General features: G+C 34.8%; 1 protein-coding gene across 1 annotated transcript; it reads right to left on the bottom strand.

Moving 5' to 3' along the window:
• Window positions 1-10,997: 10,997 nt before the first annotated feature.
• Window positions 10,998-17,112, bottom strand: LOC119644448 (troponin C-like). The gene is made up of 5 exons (XM_038044007.1): window positions 16,973-17,112; window positions 12,115-12,148; window positions 11,630-12,028; window positions 11,536-11,556; window positions 10,998-11,132 (listed from the first exon to the last, which is right to left on the bottom strand). The coding sequence occupies exons 1-5, from the start codon at window positions 16,973-16,975 to the stop codon at window positions 11,128-11,130; spliced, it is 462 nt and encodes a 153-aa protein (XP_037899935.1). The 5' UTR covers window positions 16,976-17,112; the 3' UTR covers window positions 10,998-11,127.
• Window positions 17,113-18,022: the final 910 nt, after the last annotated feature.

The raw sequence follows: 18,022 nt of genomic DNA, 5'->3' as shown, positions 1-18,022 counted from the left end.
ACCATTAGGACTAACGTTCAGAAAGTGAAAACAAACAACAGTCGGGCAAGGACATCAATCCCATACCCTACACCAATAAGCTCAGTACGTTGATTCGCTGATTTTGCTAATAATACATCTAAAATGACACATCATTTTTGCGCTTAGGTAGGCTTTTCATGAAAGCCCGCATATTGGAAGATTCCCTAAACATCATATGGTTTGATCCAGGTTTAGTAAACTTAATTTACTTCTTAAAAGTTATGTTATTGTTCCATTATACGATCTCTCCTTACTCCTTTAGAGCTTACCTTTGATAATAACCTTTATAAGTCTTAGGATCTGAAAAATACTTCGATGTGATCCAATTTCTCTATGGTTCATTTTTTGGGTTTATTATATATCATCATAAAATATTAAAATGTTAACCCTTTTCTAAAGAGCTCACTAGAGACTAGAAAACTTCTGCGTGCTGAGGTCCAAGAAATATGCCCATGTTCTTCAAATTTCGTCTACTTAATTCTATGTTCAGTTGCCGCCATGAACAAATTTTCATAATGAAACATTAAAAATTAGAACTTTTTGTTATACGAGACTTTACATTACCCGAGAATGCTTATATCCATTGGTACCCAAACATGGTTCAGATTCGGTAGGGCTGATTTCTTTGTCTTTTCACTATTATGAACCAACGTTTATCATGAAATATTGAAAATTATACTTTCTATCACATAAAGATTTAGGTTTCATAAGAACGATTATATGAGAGAAGGCTTAAAAAATTGCCCCAGCCAACTTCTCATACCAATTTAGAAAGTCAAAATAGTACTACGGGGCGCGTTTTGTCGAGAAATTTTGAAACGTGCGAAAAACTGAAATATTATAAATGTTGCGACCTGCAGCTTGAACACAAATTTTTATGAACAATTATCGGACGGACAGACGCACAAATAAATTTGTAATAAAAGGGGTCCTACCTTAAGCCCAACAAAAAAACACCTGCACTTATAGCAGAGCCATACGCTCGGATCCAAGTTAGGCGGAAACGACAAAACCAATGTTAGCATGCAAAACAGAATGACTTTCTGAACCGATCAAGGCTTATCTGTCGTCCGTCCATGTGTCCGCCTAGCATTTTTGTGTTGAACCTACCTAGGAGAGGGAGAAGTGACCGCAAACTAGTGCATGGCCACGTTGGACCAAGCGTGGCCAGTTAAATCGCAGTGAGATTTCAACCCGCGCACATCGACTTTATAGTCGCGACTCTTGTGAAGTTAATGTTTTTATTTGACTTCAAAATTTTTCCTTCTTTTCTCTTTACATCTTATTGGGACATAGGAGTAGCCTTTTAGAGCTTCTACACTGCAAGTGTTTGATGTTTCTCGGTTCGAACATTCGAGTATGAAATTTTGGTTTTAGTTTTTATCCTGTACTGCTTGTGAATAGCTCTAAACGAAGAGAACGGGCGCTGAGGGTGATTTCAATGAGTTCGAGCACTTCCGTGATAATAACTGAAAACGTGCATTCTTCTGTCTTATAAGAATGTCAACGGTATTCACAATAAAAGCGTAACTTCAGTGAAATCATCTTTAAATAGATGATTTCTATGCCCTACACCTCTTGGTTGCCCTTTCTCCCATCTACAGGTTCTGATGAAAAGCTATTGGGAACGGTTCGGATCGGCGCACTTTTTCCTTCATTCCTGATAGAAAGCCTTACTTTAAAAAGCTTTTACTTGGGTATCCACATTAAACGAAGTGTTTTACGTTAGTTAATGGCCGGTCGCGCTTCCCTATGACGTTTGCAGTTGTTTCTTACTGACTTGGTGGTGGTTTTAGCATATTTCCATTGCTTACTACATGTTCATATGTAAGTAAAGAAGTTGGGGATGCAAGGTAAACATTATCTTTTTTAAGAGAAATAATTTGACTAAATTACTGAAATCAACCTTGAATCGATTTATAGGTATCGGCGTCGAGTAAACTCCATCGATCTATTGATGTCAATAAAGTACACATATTCCAATCACCATCGACTGTACTCGACATCGACCCTTGATCATAAACGTCATACATTACGTTAAACTTGATAGATTGAGAAAATCGCGAAAAAGCAATCCTTTAAATCTCTGCTTTGCTTAAAAGCGATCGTATGCAGTACATTGTGATAGGTAATGTGGTTGCTATTGTTGACGTTGGTATTGTATTTAGAAAATATTTGAAAATCAGAATCATGCCCCATAGCAAAGCATGAACAAATTTAGGCACTTAAATAGTACATCAAGATGCTGTAATGATGGCAAAATGCATAACATTGCATATTGCATTCTATTGTGTTGTGTGCATTGCCTTGCATTGAGGCATAACAGCCCCAGCGAATATTTGCAATTTGAATATTATAGGTTAAGGAGTAATAGTATGAAAATGACCAAATTATTAACGATATTAAAACAAATAATAACTACAGAAATAACCATAACAACAACAACAGCAACAACATCAATAATAATAATAAGAATAAACGTAAAATTATGCTAAACAGAGTTGAAGCAAAGGGCTAGTGGTAGCATTAACAGTACGAGCCAAGTGGAGGAGGCTCCGACTGTAACCGCCGCGGCTGCGGCAGGTTTGACAAATTCGGGATTGTGTTCGTGCGGTCCGGCTGCTTACGACTGTAACCAATGTTTGGCCACATGGGAAACACTAAAGAATATCACAGACCAAATATCTTCAAGTTTTACGTTTTTCTTTTTATTTTGTTTTCAGTTTTGGGTTTTGGGTTTTTTTTTATTTTCATTTTCAGTTTCGTTGCAGTATTTAGCATAAAATCGTGATTAGTTTGAGTTGTTTTGGGTGTTCCGCTAACACGTTTTTCTCAGCGATTTTTTTCTTTTTTTTTTTTTTTTTTGTTACTCTTTTTACTCCAATTTCGTAGACTTTAAACTAAACTGAAACTTTTTGATTTCGGCTGCTGTTAAAAACCCACAAAAGCAACGAAACGCAAATACCAACGTTTTCTTGAAACAAAAAAGCAAAAAAAAAAAACAAATAATTATCTAAGCTCTGAAAAACAAAAGCAAAGGTTTTTTTTTTTTTTAATATTATTTTTTAATTTAATTTTCCATTTTAACTTATTGTTCTGTGGGGCGTGGGTGTTAGTTCAATGATTTCTTCCTCTACAATAAGTTTCGCTGGCATCGTTATTATTAGCTGTGTTTGAAAAACGTTTTGAATCTGTTAATATGCCAACATTATCATTTCGCTAAACATTAAATGGTTTTTTTTTGTTGTTTTGTTTTGTTTTCACAAAACTTGAAAACAAAAATCTTTCTATAATTTACCTGAAACTCTGCTTAGAGTAAAGTGAAGGTGTTTAAAGTTTATCTCAACTTGTTTTGAAAGCAATACATGTTAATGCAAATTTTCCATAAATTATTATCTGATAAAAATTAATTGCGCTTTTATGTTGCCTTGAATCGTATTGAATGTGTTTTCGAATAGAGCAGATATTAAAAACAAAAAAAAAAAAATGAAAAAAAAAAATGAGAAAAAAAAAGCATTTAAAAATCTGCACATACTCACAAATATAAGGGTCTTGCATTGCCATACACTGACTACGAAAGCAATAGTACCCTTGTCTTGGTCAAGGTTTCATCGTTTAATGACCCCTATGTTACATCGCCCTGAGGAGGGTAGTGTTCAAGTTGCTGGAATTGTATTGAATGCATATCTCAGTTAAAAATCGCATTAAATTTATTGCGTGTAGTGCAAATGTCCTTTGTAGAATTTCCTTGTCAACGCTTTTTCAATGGTAAGTGAGCACTGGTTCATTAAACTCATGTACGTCATCTAACGTTATAAACGTAACTGTATGTACGTCTAGAAGCTGAGCAAAAGCAGAGATCTTCCCGTAAAAACTTCTTGTCCAGCAAGTGATCCGATCTTTAAAGCACCCGCAGGGATATTTCCCCTTAAAAGTTCCTAATCATTGAAGCAGACTCGTTCATGCATCAGAAGAAGCTTCGTAACATAATTGTTTTCTGATTCTAAAATTTTCGAGTAAATTTCTTCAGCAACTCTTTTTAACTACGTGTCTACGAGTGATTTAATTTCATTGTCTAACTGGAACAGAAATGCTTTGAATTGATATTCGTATAGACCAGATTTCAAAAAATGTCCCTAAGCAATACAAATTTGGCGTATGTCTCGGTAAGTGAGTTACGAATAACATTTAAACTGGGTGAAAACAAAGTCCGCCATCCAGTCCATTTTGAAAAATAAAGCGTTTCTAATTGGACAAATAAACCCGACCACAATCAGGAAAAAACTTTGGTGTTATTATATATCGCATCGAACCGATTGCGAAACACAAAAACGTGCATTCCAGAAACTTTTTAAAACTATCAAGACGTTAATCGTCCCTCTGTCGTTTATTATTGAAATTTTTCAGCGCAAAATTAGCGAAAAAAATAGATAAAGAATCGAAGCACTAGAGCACTAGTTGCCACTGTACTCCTAATGCATAGAATCGCATGAGGTTCGCACTTAGCATTAGAGTAAGTGAAACTCGGCCGTGAGCAGTTCTTCGTTTGCGTATGCATCTAAATAGCTACCTCCCTATCTAGTGCTTATTCACCAACCCTTCCTTTGGATTTTCGGTGAGATAAGATTCATTTCCTCTTGTTTCGGTCGGGATGGCGACTTTCGACTACAAGGTGTGTCTAACCGTAGCGTATTCAACCTTTCTAACCGGTCACATATCTATTCGTCAAGCCATCCGCTACCCGTTCACCAACCCTTTTCACTTATCTGTTCGCCCATTCGTTCGATGCTTACATAGTAACCCTTTAGGATTTTCGCTGAAATAACTTACGAATTCTTTTTTCTCGGTTGAGGTGGCAACTATCGATTGTAGGGTATGTCTCCCCATAGCTTTCTATCCGTTCATCTATTTGTTTGTTCAACCCGTTCGTCCATCTATCCCCTATCCGTCTGTCTATACGTTTGCCTCTCCGTTCACCCTTTCATTCACGTGGTCTTTTCGTCAGTTATTGATTGATTTCTTCATTCCTCTAACGGTCTTTTCATTCGTCTTTTAGTCGTCTCGGTCTGTCCGTCCTTCTGCATATCACTCATCATATATGTGTCAAGAAAAAATGCACATAATGTAACTGCCCTGTCCATATGCAAGAGTTGACATTATCCATTCACAGTAGATTAGATAAAAAACTGAAATAATTTCCAAAGAAAATGCAACGTCTTTATTAGAAGCTTGAACAAGAAATTTCATTATAATAATTATTTATAAAAATAAGTAGGAAAGATTCACTTCCACGAACGAATTCAGTTTTAATTGTTTTTTTTTTTTTTTTTTCAACTTTGCGAACTAACAACGAGGAATTATTATTATATTAATTGATTAGTACGAGATTTTTTCAGCTGTCATGGTACAAAAAAATAAAAGTATTTTGCTTACTAATTACATGATTAAGATGTTAACATTCTTTGGCATCGCTTCAGAGAGACGCGAAATTTATTTTCTCACGTTCCCCTACACACTTAAATATAATTGTGAATTAAATAAAATTAATTCTCATATTTTTTTAAATAATTTTCTATCATAAACTAATAGTTTATAATTAAATTCAATAGTTCTGTATACCATATACAGAGACATACTTACTTACCTACTTACTTACTTATTTATTTATTTATTTATTTACTAACAGTAAACTCATATACAAACATACGTAGACATAAATTGTATGTTGGTTTAACTTTTGTTTATTATTATTGATGGGTGTGTGATTAATAAGTGTGGGTTGTATGTGTATATCTTTTTCTTTTTTTTTTTTCCTCCATTCGGTGTTTGTTTATTTCTCTATGTCCATTGTTTACAAACGGACACACGTAATTATCGATTAGATATGTGTAAAGAAAAAAAAATTTTTTTTTTTTTTTTTTTTTTTTTTTAAATAAAAATAAAACAAATTATTTCAATTTCAGCATTTTCTTTTAAAACCAGCCAACAATTGAAATGTTATGACAAATTGTGAGATTGTGTTAACAGTGCACAACAAACATTTCATTCCACCCCCTTTTTATACAAATATACATACATACATTGGTATACAAAATTGTATGCATGTATGTATGTATGTATTTATGTACGGTATGCTTTTCGTTAACGTTAATTATGCACTATCGCAAAATCACAGACTAAAACGACTAATACTAATACACTACTAGCGCGCAAACAAAATGTTATTTATTTCACAGCTAATAAGAAAATGACCCCCGTGCTTATATACACACGCACTCATACATTAAAAGCATTTTTTCATGGACTAAAATAAAAAAAACAAAAAATATAAAATATATTAATAAATTTATTACATTACATTAATATGTTGAGTTGGTTCATAGAACGGTTGATTCTCGAATCGAGTTATTGGTTACGATAGATTGGCTCGTGGCTTTCAATCGCCGCATTACTTGACACCTGATGCGTTTTATGCCAGTTTCTTAATGTTTTTATTTTATTTTTCTGTCTACTTTTTTCTTTACATTTCAATTTTAATTTATATGCACACATTTCAAGAATTACAAAAATTAGATAAATTTTTACATATTCTTACACATGTTGATATGTTAAGAATTTGCGTACTACGCACTGCCACCATATTAATTCAGGTCAATTTAAACAACAACACAAATACGCGACTAAACGACATTTTAATTACTTGAATTTGTAACCGTCAGCATAGCCTTACAATTTAGGCGGTTAATGTTCTTAATGCCAGCTTAAATGTTTAAGGTTGTCGTTCTCCAAAATGTAAATGCGAGAGAGAGAAAGTTTGTATGCGGTTTGAAATGATACTTGAATACCCAACACTAGCGAATTTCATCCGCTTCGTTTTGTTTAAATTTATATTTTAAGATATCCACGAAAAGGAAATTACTTACTACTTCAACGCCAATACTCATACGGGAAAGGGAGGAGTAGTGTAGATTAATGCCGCTTCAAAGGGCTCCGTACGTAGTGGTCATAAGCCTTTAGGTTAACGCCGCGGCCAATAAAAATGTTCGCTGCGTTGAATGCCACATGAACGACTATTGTCAACCTAGCGTTTACCCAATCCCAGGTCTACTCTCTTTAATAAAAAGCGACTGATGGTTTGCTTCAGAGCTTGGGTGAAATCATTTTGTATCAATCGCAAAGTAGAGGATAAAATAAGACCGAAAAGATGTGTGGAATGTCTACTCAAAATATATGTTTTCTGGATTGAACATTGTAGCGATCTCTTAAATTTAAAAATCTGGAAGCATCTGTTTTCTAGAAGCTTTCTTTATTCCTTACATCGACTTTAGTTGTACTTCACAACCAAAGTTCAAATTTTAAGTAGTCAAGGCATACTTGTGTCGAACTTCGTTCTGAGACTTTGTCGATTCCGCAAAGATTATGAGTCAAACTGGCTCATTTAATAGAAATGGATATAGGCCGTCGATATCCCGAAAGGTAGACCACCTAGTGAAACACTGATTGCAGCTATTTAAAGACTTTTTTATTTATATAAAAGCATTTTTTAAGCTAATGTAAATATAAATACTAATGCAACTACACATATAAAAGTGCAAGGCTATCCGTTTTGTGGATCCGAAAGTAGATGCAAATAAAACACACTTCTGATGGAGCTTTGGATCAAACTTTTTTTGAGTATATTGTTTGCTGAGTTTGTTTGTATGTATATATGAAGCGTCACTTAAGGAATGTTTCCTGTACATGCATGGATGATGGTGATCGTGTTTGCCCTTAAAGCGCATATATTATATTAGAGAGAACTCATTAATGGTGGGTTGTTCCAAAGACATGCAATGCGATTACAGAAGGGCGACTCTCGGTAGTGTGTTCCATGGGATACAGGCAGTTTCAGGACAAGTAGATGGGACAACGCTCTGTGATTTCTGTAAAAAATTTAATTGATGGACAAATCCCTTTTACATCTGTAGAACACTTGACCTGGATGTACGAATATGTAAATATTACTCAGCCCGTATTATGCCGACGCTCAAGGCTATCAAGAGTTTGGGACTCTCGTCACCCATGAGCATTTCGCTCCGCGCGCTCGAAGATCTTCAAACAAGACTTGCCAGTTACACTCTAATGTTGAACGGATACTGGTGGTGCAGGGATATCGGTTACGGTGGAGTATTTAAAAAATCAAGGCCCGTGACTTTGCCTTTCGAGGCTTCGAATATATGGTCTGCACGGCGAACACCAGTTTGTATTTCCATGTCCAGAACATCAAGGATTGCCCGGGTTGTTTGCGATCTTCTCTATGCAACAAGAGCCAGCACTGTATTGTGCCAGCATTAAGATTTAATCTATTAATCCGACTCTGTTTAGTTATCTTTAGCGTGTTACTCGTCACACAGACTTTCTTGGGCATCTCTGTACTATCTGGCCTCTTGGTGAAAGAGAACAAGTGACGCAATGTGCTGTCATCCACGAATGAATGAATAAGGTTTTCAGCAACGCTGATGAATACCAGTACGAAGGAAGCAAAGGGCGAGTAGGATGGAAGGAGTCTAGTGCCCCTCTGACGGAATGGTTTGAGCTTCATAAGGTATGGACATAATATCGATTCTACAAATCATAATTCAATTTACGCGTTGCAAACGGCAAAGCAAACTTAGTATATCTTGGAATTTGCGAGAAATAAATAATAAAGTGTCAAAATTGAAACATAAATAAATTATATAAACCTGTGTAGGTTTGAACTGAACATAAAAATTGCAAGTTATTATGAATTTAGCGGCCACATTACTAACGATAGTATCAGATTGAACTTGGATAGTTACTCGCTTATCTTTGTTGATAATGGTAAGAAGATTCGAACGCTTCAAACGGAAAATAGAATGCATATCGAACGTCCTTTTGAATTTTAAGGAAAAGACCCCTTGTTCAATCTAATCAAAAGAATTGTTTGGATTTTAAATTAATGGAAATGAAGCTGCTTAACCTTGACTCTCCTCCTGGCTACCGTTTATAATTTGGGCTGAAATATGTACAAATTAATGTCTATTTACGGAACACTAGTCGCTTAACGTTGCTCACTATTCGCTTATGATAAATCTATATGCGATTTGGGGGGAAAATTCTCTCTACATATTAGATTCAGCAGAAAATTGTGCTCGCTCTTATTACGTGAACGTAATTTAACTTATCACGTCAAGCCAAGCAAAGAGAATGCGGGCTCAGATTAACGCAACCAGGTAGAATGTGTCGTTTTCTTCTCTTGCGCACCTCTCGTAGGATATAAGATAACTATCTTCAATATTGGATGGAAAAAGCCCGTTCAAGACCCCGCATTTACTTTAAGTTCCAAAAATTCCACAATGCTGTCATGCCACGAACGATGAATGAGCTTGCATAGGAAGCTCTTATTCCGTTATCCCTTTCCGAATTGCTATCTATTTGATTTCTGATATATTTTCTGATGGCAAAAGAATATACTTCTTTCAAAGCTGTCCCCATGGCAGATGCTGAACATTTTGTGATCGATAAGCTGCCGGAAAGATGACAACAAGTATTCTAAATAAGTATTATTAAGACGTATCTTACAGCATAACTTTTCCGTCAGTTTAATATTTAGATGTTCATATGTGACAACAGGGTATCCGAAATTCGACTTAAGGTATGCTCAACTTTCTTGTTGCATAAAATTCCTTCACTCAGATGATTGACGTGCTAAAAGCATTTCCAATAACCGTAATATAACAGAAAACTTAACCACTAAATATTAATTTCATCAACAATCACTTTTTCGTGTTGCTTTCATCCATATTTGGTTTTCGCAGTCAATTATTTTTTTGTTATTACCACCTAAATATTGTTTCTCTTTTTGTTTCGGTTTAATTAATTATTTGTGTTAGGTTGCCTTACCCAACTCGGGTAATTAAGTGTTTTTTTAAATATTTGCTAAAATCATGAAATTTTTCTCTGTTCTACAAGGAATTCTTATAGTGTGCATTAATATTATAAAATTCTTATAATGACCAAAGAAAAAAAGCACACAACGCGACAAATCACTCAATGTTAAATGTTTATAACGAAGTATTATTTTTATTTGAAAAACACACAGAAGACCGCTTTAGAAATCAATAATAAACAATTTGGAAATTTTTTTAAGCATTCTCTGCATTGACTAGAGCCATAATAATAAAACCGATTGAAGTTGTCTTTGCCTTTATTCTTTACACAGCTTAACGTTTTTAGTATCAACGTCTACAAGAGCCAATGTCAGGTAACCACATATGTCGTATTGCTTTAACGATGCGTGGGAGATGGAGGGGAAACCTAACAAAGAACATTTAGAGCCCGTACAGTATAAACTGGAGTAGGGATCCGATTATTTACTGCATTTAACCGTAGAACATGAATAACATTCAGCTGCAATCACAGATGCTGTAAACCTTTGACGATGCATGGGAGCTGGAGAGGACACCTGACTAAGAACATTTAGAGTCTTTACCGTATAAACTGGAGTAGAGATCCTATTATTAAGACATGAATAACATTCAGCTGCAATCGCAGATGTTGTATAGCTTTGACGATGCGTGCGAGGCGGAGAGCAAACATGACTAAGAACATTTAGAGTCTTTACCGTATAAACTGGAGTAGGGATCCTGTCATTTATTGCACTTAGTAGTACTGTAGGAAACGAGTAGACCTTAATCATCGTCTAATTTATTGATCAGAATATAAAATGATGACCAAGAGAATCCAAGATAGATCATCGGGGAAGATGAGGCTGATATACACAGGTTTAGTTTTTCGCAAATATTATCTTTCTGCACTCAAAACTTTTAAAATAGTTTCTTTTTCATTCTTCATGCTCGTTATCATTTATTTATTTTTATATTTTTTTGTTTTTTCTTTACACGAAACTTTGTACAGTGGTTTAAGTTAAATTAAAGGAAAAAAAAAAAACCAAATTTAGAATAAAAATAAAAAGATGAAGATAAAATAAAACGGCAAACTCCACCAATTAGTTTTATTTCAATATTACAACAAAAGGGTAATAAACATGTCTTCTTTGGTTTGATAGCACTTTGCTGCTGCATAAATGTTTGGCTTGACTTCTTCTTAACCTGGAAAGTATATTCAAATCAGTCAATTAATCAATCAAAAGCAAGTAAAAACACTATAGCGGGCTTCGGCCCACCATTAAATACCGTACAACACTTCACAATTACTCATAACTGTTCCAAATAAGGCGTTACATTTTCATCCACGTGCGGTCTTGGGCTAAAACACGACGGGGTATAAAATTTCATCAAAATTTCCCAAAAATTATGGTCTGCAAGTCGCATGTACGAAAAGAGGACGGACAGATGGACACGCGGACAGACGGACAGACAATCCAGAAAACAAGTAGATCGATATAATAAAAGGTCGCCCTGTCTGAAGTCGTGTGTGTAGCATACATCCGCATAGAACTAATATGTCTTTGAGGCACAAGTAGGGTATAATGATATAAAAAGTCAATTTTACCTGTCATCACTTGCACGAATTCTATGGGGAAGAAATTTGAAAAAAAGAAGAAAATTAAAAAAAAAAACAACTCTATGTGTGACTTTGCACTTACCATCGAAATCTACTGTGCCGGAACCATCAGCGTCAATCTCATCAATGATCATATCTAAGTCCTGATTGCTTAATTTGTCATCCAATTCCTTAAGAATGGTACGCAATACTTGTACAGTCAAATAGCCTTTGCCCTCTCGATCGTAGACACGGAAAGCTTCTTTCAATTCGCCCATTAATACCGGTCCATCTTCTTCAACCTCGACAAAGCGGGCGGCCAGCTTACAAAATTTAGCGAAATCCAATTTGCCGGAATTGCTTTTATCGACTTCTTTAATTAAGCCTTTCACTTGCTTATCGTCGAGCTTTTGACCTAAAATTTCCAAAATCTGATGGACATCGGCGTGTTCAATGAATCCTTTATCATCATGATCGAAAGCTTTGAAAGCGTTGCGTAAAACTAAAAAGAAAAAAAATGGATGATAATAACTTCTTCAGTAAAGGGAAATTTTTAAAAAATCCTTTTTAGATGATGATCTATCTTACTTCTCAGTTGTTCTTTATCGTATTCTTGTTCAGACTGTAAAGAGAGCAGAACAAGAATAATTAGAGATTAATTTGAGAATAATTAGATGTAGCAGCAACACACACTTTAAGATTAATGATTGTGTTGAACCTAAGATTGCTAAGCATTTAAAAATCTTTGCTTGCGCTTTGACCTTCCTCCTGCCGCCGTTAACATGGTTTGCTTACCTTTTCAAGATTTCGTTTTAAAAATTGCTATTGCACAGATCAAATTTCTAAATTATTTGTTTTGTCATAATTTTTTACACCCACCAATATTAGGTATACGAATATGTTCTCTGTATGTGTTTTTCGAGAAAATGCAAATTTATTTAAAAACTATTTACGATGCTTTGTCTCTGACCCGGTAGCTTGTTAATGTCCTCGTGGTAGAAAATTTTCTTTCCGAGGGAAAATAGTCGTCGACATGTTTTCATACATCGTCAACTTTGCAGTGCCATTGATATGCTAGATATGACAGCATCAATCTAAGCAAATGCTAATCGGAACGAGACAAATCTGGAGAATAATCACGGAAAAAGAAAAAGCCGCCCCCCACCCCCCTTTCCACGTTGAACATCGCTTCCTGGAGCGCCGTCCCTGTAGGTGGACGGATTTATGAAAGACTTACCTTCATTGCCTTCAAGGATACAATATTTTTGACGATATTTTGAAAACCACTTTATAAATATTTCATAGCGTATTGCATTTGCACTCTAATCCAACTTAATCATTTCCACATTTTTCTCCACTTTAAAACAGAATAGAATGCAGTCCCTTAAGGGATTTCCATCTCTTTAAACCAAACCGTAACTAAAACCAAGTAAACAACTGCAACTCAAAAAAAAGGTCATCTACATCTGGAATTTCGCAAGAAATTAACGCAACCAACTGGGCTTTATAAAGCAATCAATTTCAGCATAGAAAACTTTCTTCTACACCTACAATTTAGAAAGAATTCTCCGACGACGGGGGCAGAGGTTAGGAAAGTTATTGAAAAGTATGAAGTTTTCCGCCAGGAATTTTATCTGTGTGTCGCTCCTCTGGCTTATTCTGCCAAGTGTAAGCTTTGATGCTTTGAATACCAACTGTTGTAGCAGTAGCTACAACTTATCGTCATTTAATTGCGTTCCATACATTGTCTTAAAAGTTTTCCCTCCGTAGTTTATTACGTCAAGTCCTAATTATTTGCATTTGCATGGTCTTCAAAGCTAAGTTACGTAAGTTACATATGCATACATTTTTATGGCGTTCAATTAGATTTGTTAAAAGACAACGAAAGCAGGTAGGTCTTCAATATCCGGAGATTGATATAAAAATCAAATATTTCTTGTTTACGGGAATCATAAAGTGATCCGATTATTATTTGTCGCAAAAGTATCAAGGTCCCTAATCTTGTTGGCCTAAATCTCTTGAATTTATTCTCTTGCCGATAGTAACTTTGCGTTTATGTGACGTGTCACACGTGGTTTCGTTGAAACCGAGGTTCGTTCACAAAAGGCTACTTATCATATCGGAATATTACGACTCCGTAATCCACACTAAACCGTGTTCTTTCGAAGAGGGAACTGTGTTGCTAGGAACCAAAAAGCCTTAATTCTCACTAAATAGTATCGATTTGAGGATGAAGATGCCTCTGTATGTGTGACACGAGCATATTCCCCAATTCCTATAATTTATTTTTTATTATTGATGTGTCCTTTGAGCGGGATATGAACTTGTGTAATAATATGTTTGGATAATCATAATAAACTGTTGTGTAGCAAAAGAATTCACTTGCGCTTCATATCTACGTGAAAACTGTATTTAAAAAAAATTAAGCTTTCTATTAATAATGATTGTAAACAAATTTTTGGTAAAAGCCTTCTTAATGAATTAATTAATGAATTTTGGATCAATATGGGATTCTAAGAAGCTATGAACATCTTCATCCACTTGCTCTTTAACTCGTCTCTGCCAAAACATATTTTGTTGTTGGTATCGTCGTCCTCTCCGTCCGTGTTCAGCCCACAATTAAAAAATGATAAATAGAGAGCTGAAGCTGAAACTGAATACAGATAAAGTTGTACATATGGACGAGATTTGGTTTTATCTACACCGCCATAAAGCAAATATAAATTTATAAACATCATTGTGGGCAGGTTCAAGTCACACAACAATTTTACCATAATTGATCGCAATAACTGCTCAATCAATGAAGGCATGAAAAAGAGAATGGACGCACACTACTGTATATATGGCATGGTGATGGTTAGGAGGAAGAGGGAAAGAATAAAAAGGCCCCCCTTTACGACAATCACCGCATTACACGCATAACGGAACTCCACAGAACAGCAATACGTGTACCTACTATTTACTTGAAGTAACAAATCGGTACAATGTGTTTGATATTGATTGGTTCGTTGTACTTGTGTAATTGCTTCCGGTAAACGAATACTTTTTAAATTCTTTCACAATTCGATTTTCGGTAAATTCTTTTTTCCTTCTCCTGACTGAGTGGTCCTTTATATATCAGATCTGTTTGTTTAACATAAAAATGATTGTAATCACAGTCAACGGCCATCAAATATTTGCCGTGAAGGAAATATCTAACGTTCTTACAACCAAGTTGCAATAATATATATCTAGAAAACTAAAAAAGAGGCAAAAGCCGATTAAAAGACAAAGTTCCGGTTTATAAGGGAAATCTAAATGCAGATGAAAATGGTAAAGTACTGTGAAATTTTTGAAATTTTTTTTCTATTTGTCACAAATTTTCTAGATATATATATATATATATTTGGTTTTTTTCAGCGAAATGTTTATTATTAAAATTGTAAATTTGTCCTCTAAATCTGCAGGAAAGAAAGAAAAGAGAGCCAAACAAACCTACAAATTACAATAAAATTGATTAATGTATTTTAGTTCGATAATCAAGGTCAGTTGTGCACTTGCTAATGAAATCAGGTGTTCGTTTAAAGAACGAAGGCAACGAAATTCATTAAAGGTTAATGTGTTTCGTTTTTAGACAAGAAACGAAAAAAAAAAAAAACCAACCAAAAAATAGGAAAGAAAATATGCTCGACTTGGCCCGAATCTCCTGAGACTCGACAGTGAAGGATCTTTAAATTTTTTTTTTTTTTTTTTTTTTGATGCACGCTTGATAACATAATGTGGTAGAAAAATCATACTCAACTTATTTTGCAAATGGAACAGGACAGGACTACTCGCAAGAAACTAATGCTGCAATGCATAAGCTTTCGCTTGGCGGATTCTTGTAATATAATATCATGCTCTCTTACGCACTTTAACGATTCGCGAAAACTAATGCGTTCACCTTAACAAGCTCGAAGACGTACAAATTGTTCTTGCTGGAAAGCTTTATTACTTTACGCGACTGCTAAGATGAACAAAATAAATTAGGATAGCAATCAGCAGATTTGCCAGCCATGCAGCAAAATGGAGTAAGCAACCAAGTCGTGAAGCACTTTGGTTGAGCAGTCCTTTTAATTAGGAAAAAACATGTAGTCGAACTTGATCGTTTGACGAGAGAAAGAGAAAAACTTTGAAGAAAGAAATTTTATAAAAAAAGAACATATGTATATATATATGAACCGAAGTCGCACGGCCTTGAAAGGTCATCTAAAAATATCGAGGCTTTTAAGGAAACCTGTAGAAATAAACTAACTAATGGTTTGATAAGCTGACATTTATTGTATTTTATTACCATTAGCACCTAAGGCTATCAATTTTATTGAAAACTCTGCGGGAGTTAAGATTTGAACCCTCGCCAATTGAGTTGTTAGTCGAGATCTCTTGTTTACTCGGCCGCTCAGGCAGATGATCATCTGTTCAAAGATGCACAAAAGATTACACTTGCATGCTACTATAACCTAGTTGAGAAGAAGGTAACGTAAGCGCCAATAAGCTTATTAAAGTTAGGAAAAAAGAAAGGCCGGGCAAACACTTTCTGTTCTTACATAAAGAAATACATGTTTGCCTATTTTGGCTAAACATGAGCAAAACTAAGCTTTGTGATGGATGTGCCACTGGTCATAGAAGAAGAGAAAATTATGGTTTCATGTTGTAGTTGTTTCTATTTTGTATCAACTTTGGTATTCCGAAGCAATATTCATAAGGAAATGCCCAACGAACTACAAAGAAAAAAAAGTCTTATGACTTGTGATGGCTCTGTGATGTTACTCAGATTACGGGAGATAGTAAGAACTATGATTTCAACAGTTAACTGTTTATGACAAATATGTATGACATATCCGTCCATCCGTCCTTACCGGATTTCCCCCTAAAATTTTATCCTTATGAATGTGGACTTGCAATAATAAAATATTTTTGTCATTTTGCCAACTCGTTTCATCACAACCTGATTTTACATCATACATGCGAATATATCACCACTCGATTCGCTAAATGCAACGATTTGGATGGAAATCTGTCTCATAGTGACAAATGAGTTTCGACCTGAAAGCTCAAAGTAGATATAAGCTTAAGCGATTCTTCAACTCTGTACTATAAGCAACACTAGAGCGTTGCTAATGTAATGAACTGTCCTTAGATGCCTCGGGAGCACATAAAACTCGATTTTAAAATTATTTGAATGCTTTGAAAAATTTCAATTTACACATGAAATTCCATCACAAGGATTATTACGTCGAAGCAATGAAATGGTAAGAGAAAACTGTACAGATGCGCGAGACTAAATTTATTTCGCAAGACTTATTGCGCGGCAAGGTAATTACTCAACGACGTTTTCCCTGACTACAAATGCTGCATAATCCCATAAATATGTGCCATGATGTGGAGTGATGATGGACACAAGCAGCAACGCAAGTTAATTACTCACCATTTTGTGTGTTTATTAAATTAATCCAATAAATTGTAAAGGTGTAATAATTTCTAGGTTTAGTTATCCTTTTTGTTTATTTATTTGATTTCTTTTTATGTTGTGATTTTGTAAGATAATTTTAAATAAAATATATATAGATTTTCTTTGTTTTTTTTTTGGTTTTTTTTTTTTTTGATATTTGTTATAACGGAAATGGAGAAATTTAAAATTTTTTTTTTTTTTTTTTTTTTTTAATAATAAAAGTAATGTGTATAGCGGTGAATGTGTATAAAATTCGGAGCAATAAACCGTTGTGTGTTTACGTTAGCGCACCACAATAATCACTCAAGTCTAATGATTAGTATCAATTAAAAAATTGCTATTCGATCAGATCGAATTAGAAAATGCGCTGAAATGATTTTTCGGTTTATTTGGTTTTTTTGTTTTTTTTTTTTTTTCATTTTACCTCGATATGTTTGAGCGTTTGTATGTGTATGTGTGTGGATGAATTTATGTCGATTAAGAGGATCTTTGGCAACGCAACATTTATTTTTCTGCATATTTTCTTAGAAGATTCTTAATGGGAGTAAATGAGAAATGATTAACCATTTTCTATAGATAGACAGAGATAGACTGATGGACAGCAATCGCATGCATGGCATGCAAGAAAGTATCAAGAAATAAAACAAGATATACACGAAACAACCAAAATAAACACAATCTTAAAGTGAAAAACCGCTAAAGACTTATGGGCCGCTACTATGTAGCATTTCTCGTAGCCACTTACGTGCACATCTTTATGCGAGCACCCTGCTTGGCTGTATGTTTACGTTTTTTTGATTTGATTATATGTTTGATTTTTTAATTAATCTCATTAATTTCATACATTTCATCGTCCCATCATCCTCTTGCGCATATCAAGAATATTAAGCGACACGCAGATTCGATATACATTCGAAAGAAAATCAACTTGAGCAGCAAAATAAGTGAAACAAATTGTCATCGCATCGGGACGAATCATGCATACCCTGCCTATCATTAATAAAGAGAATTTTTTTTGCTTATCAC

Source organism: Glossina fuscipes, unplaced genomic scaffold (assembly GCF_014805625.2).
Source record: "Glossina fuscipes isolate IAEA_lab_2018 unplaced genomic scaffold, Yale_Gfus_2 117033, whole genome shotgun sequence".
Classification (NCBI taxonomy): Eukaryota; Metazoa; Arthropoda; class Insecta; order Diptera; family Glossinidae; genus Glossina; species Glossina fuscipes.
Note: the sequence above shows the minus strand (reverse complement) of the source record. Positions and strands in the feature narration are given on the sequence as shown.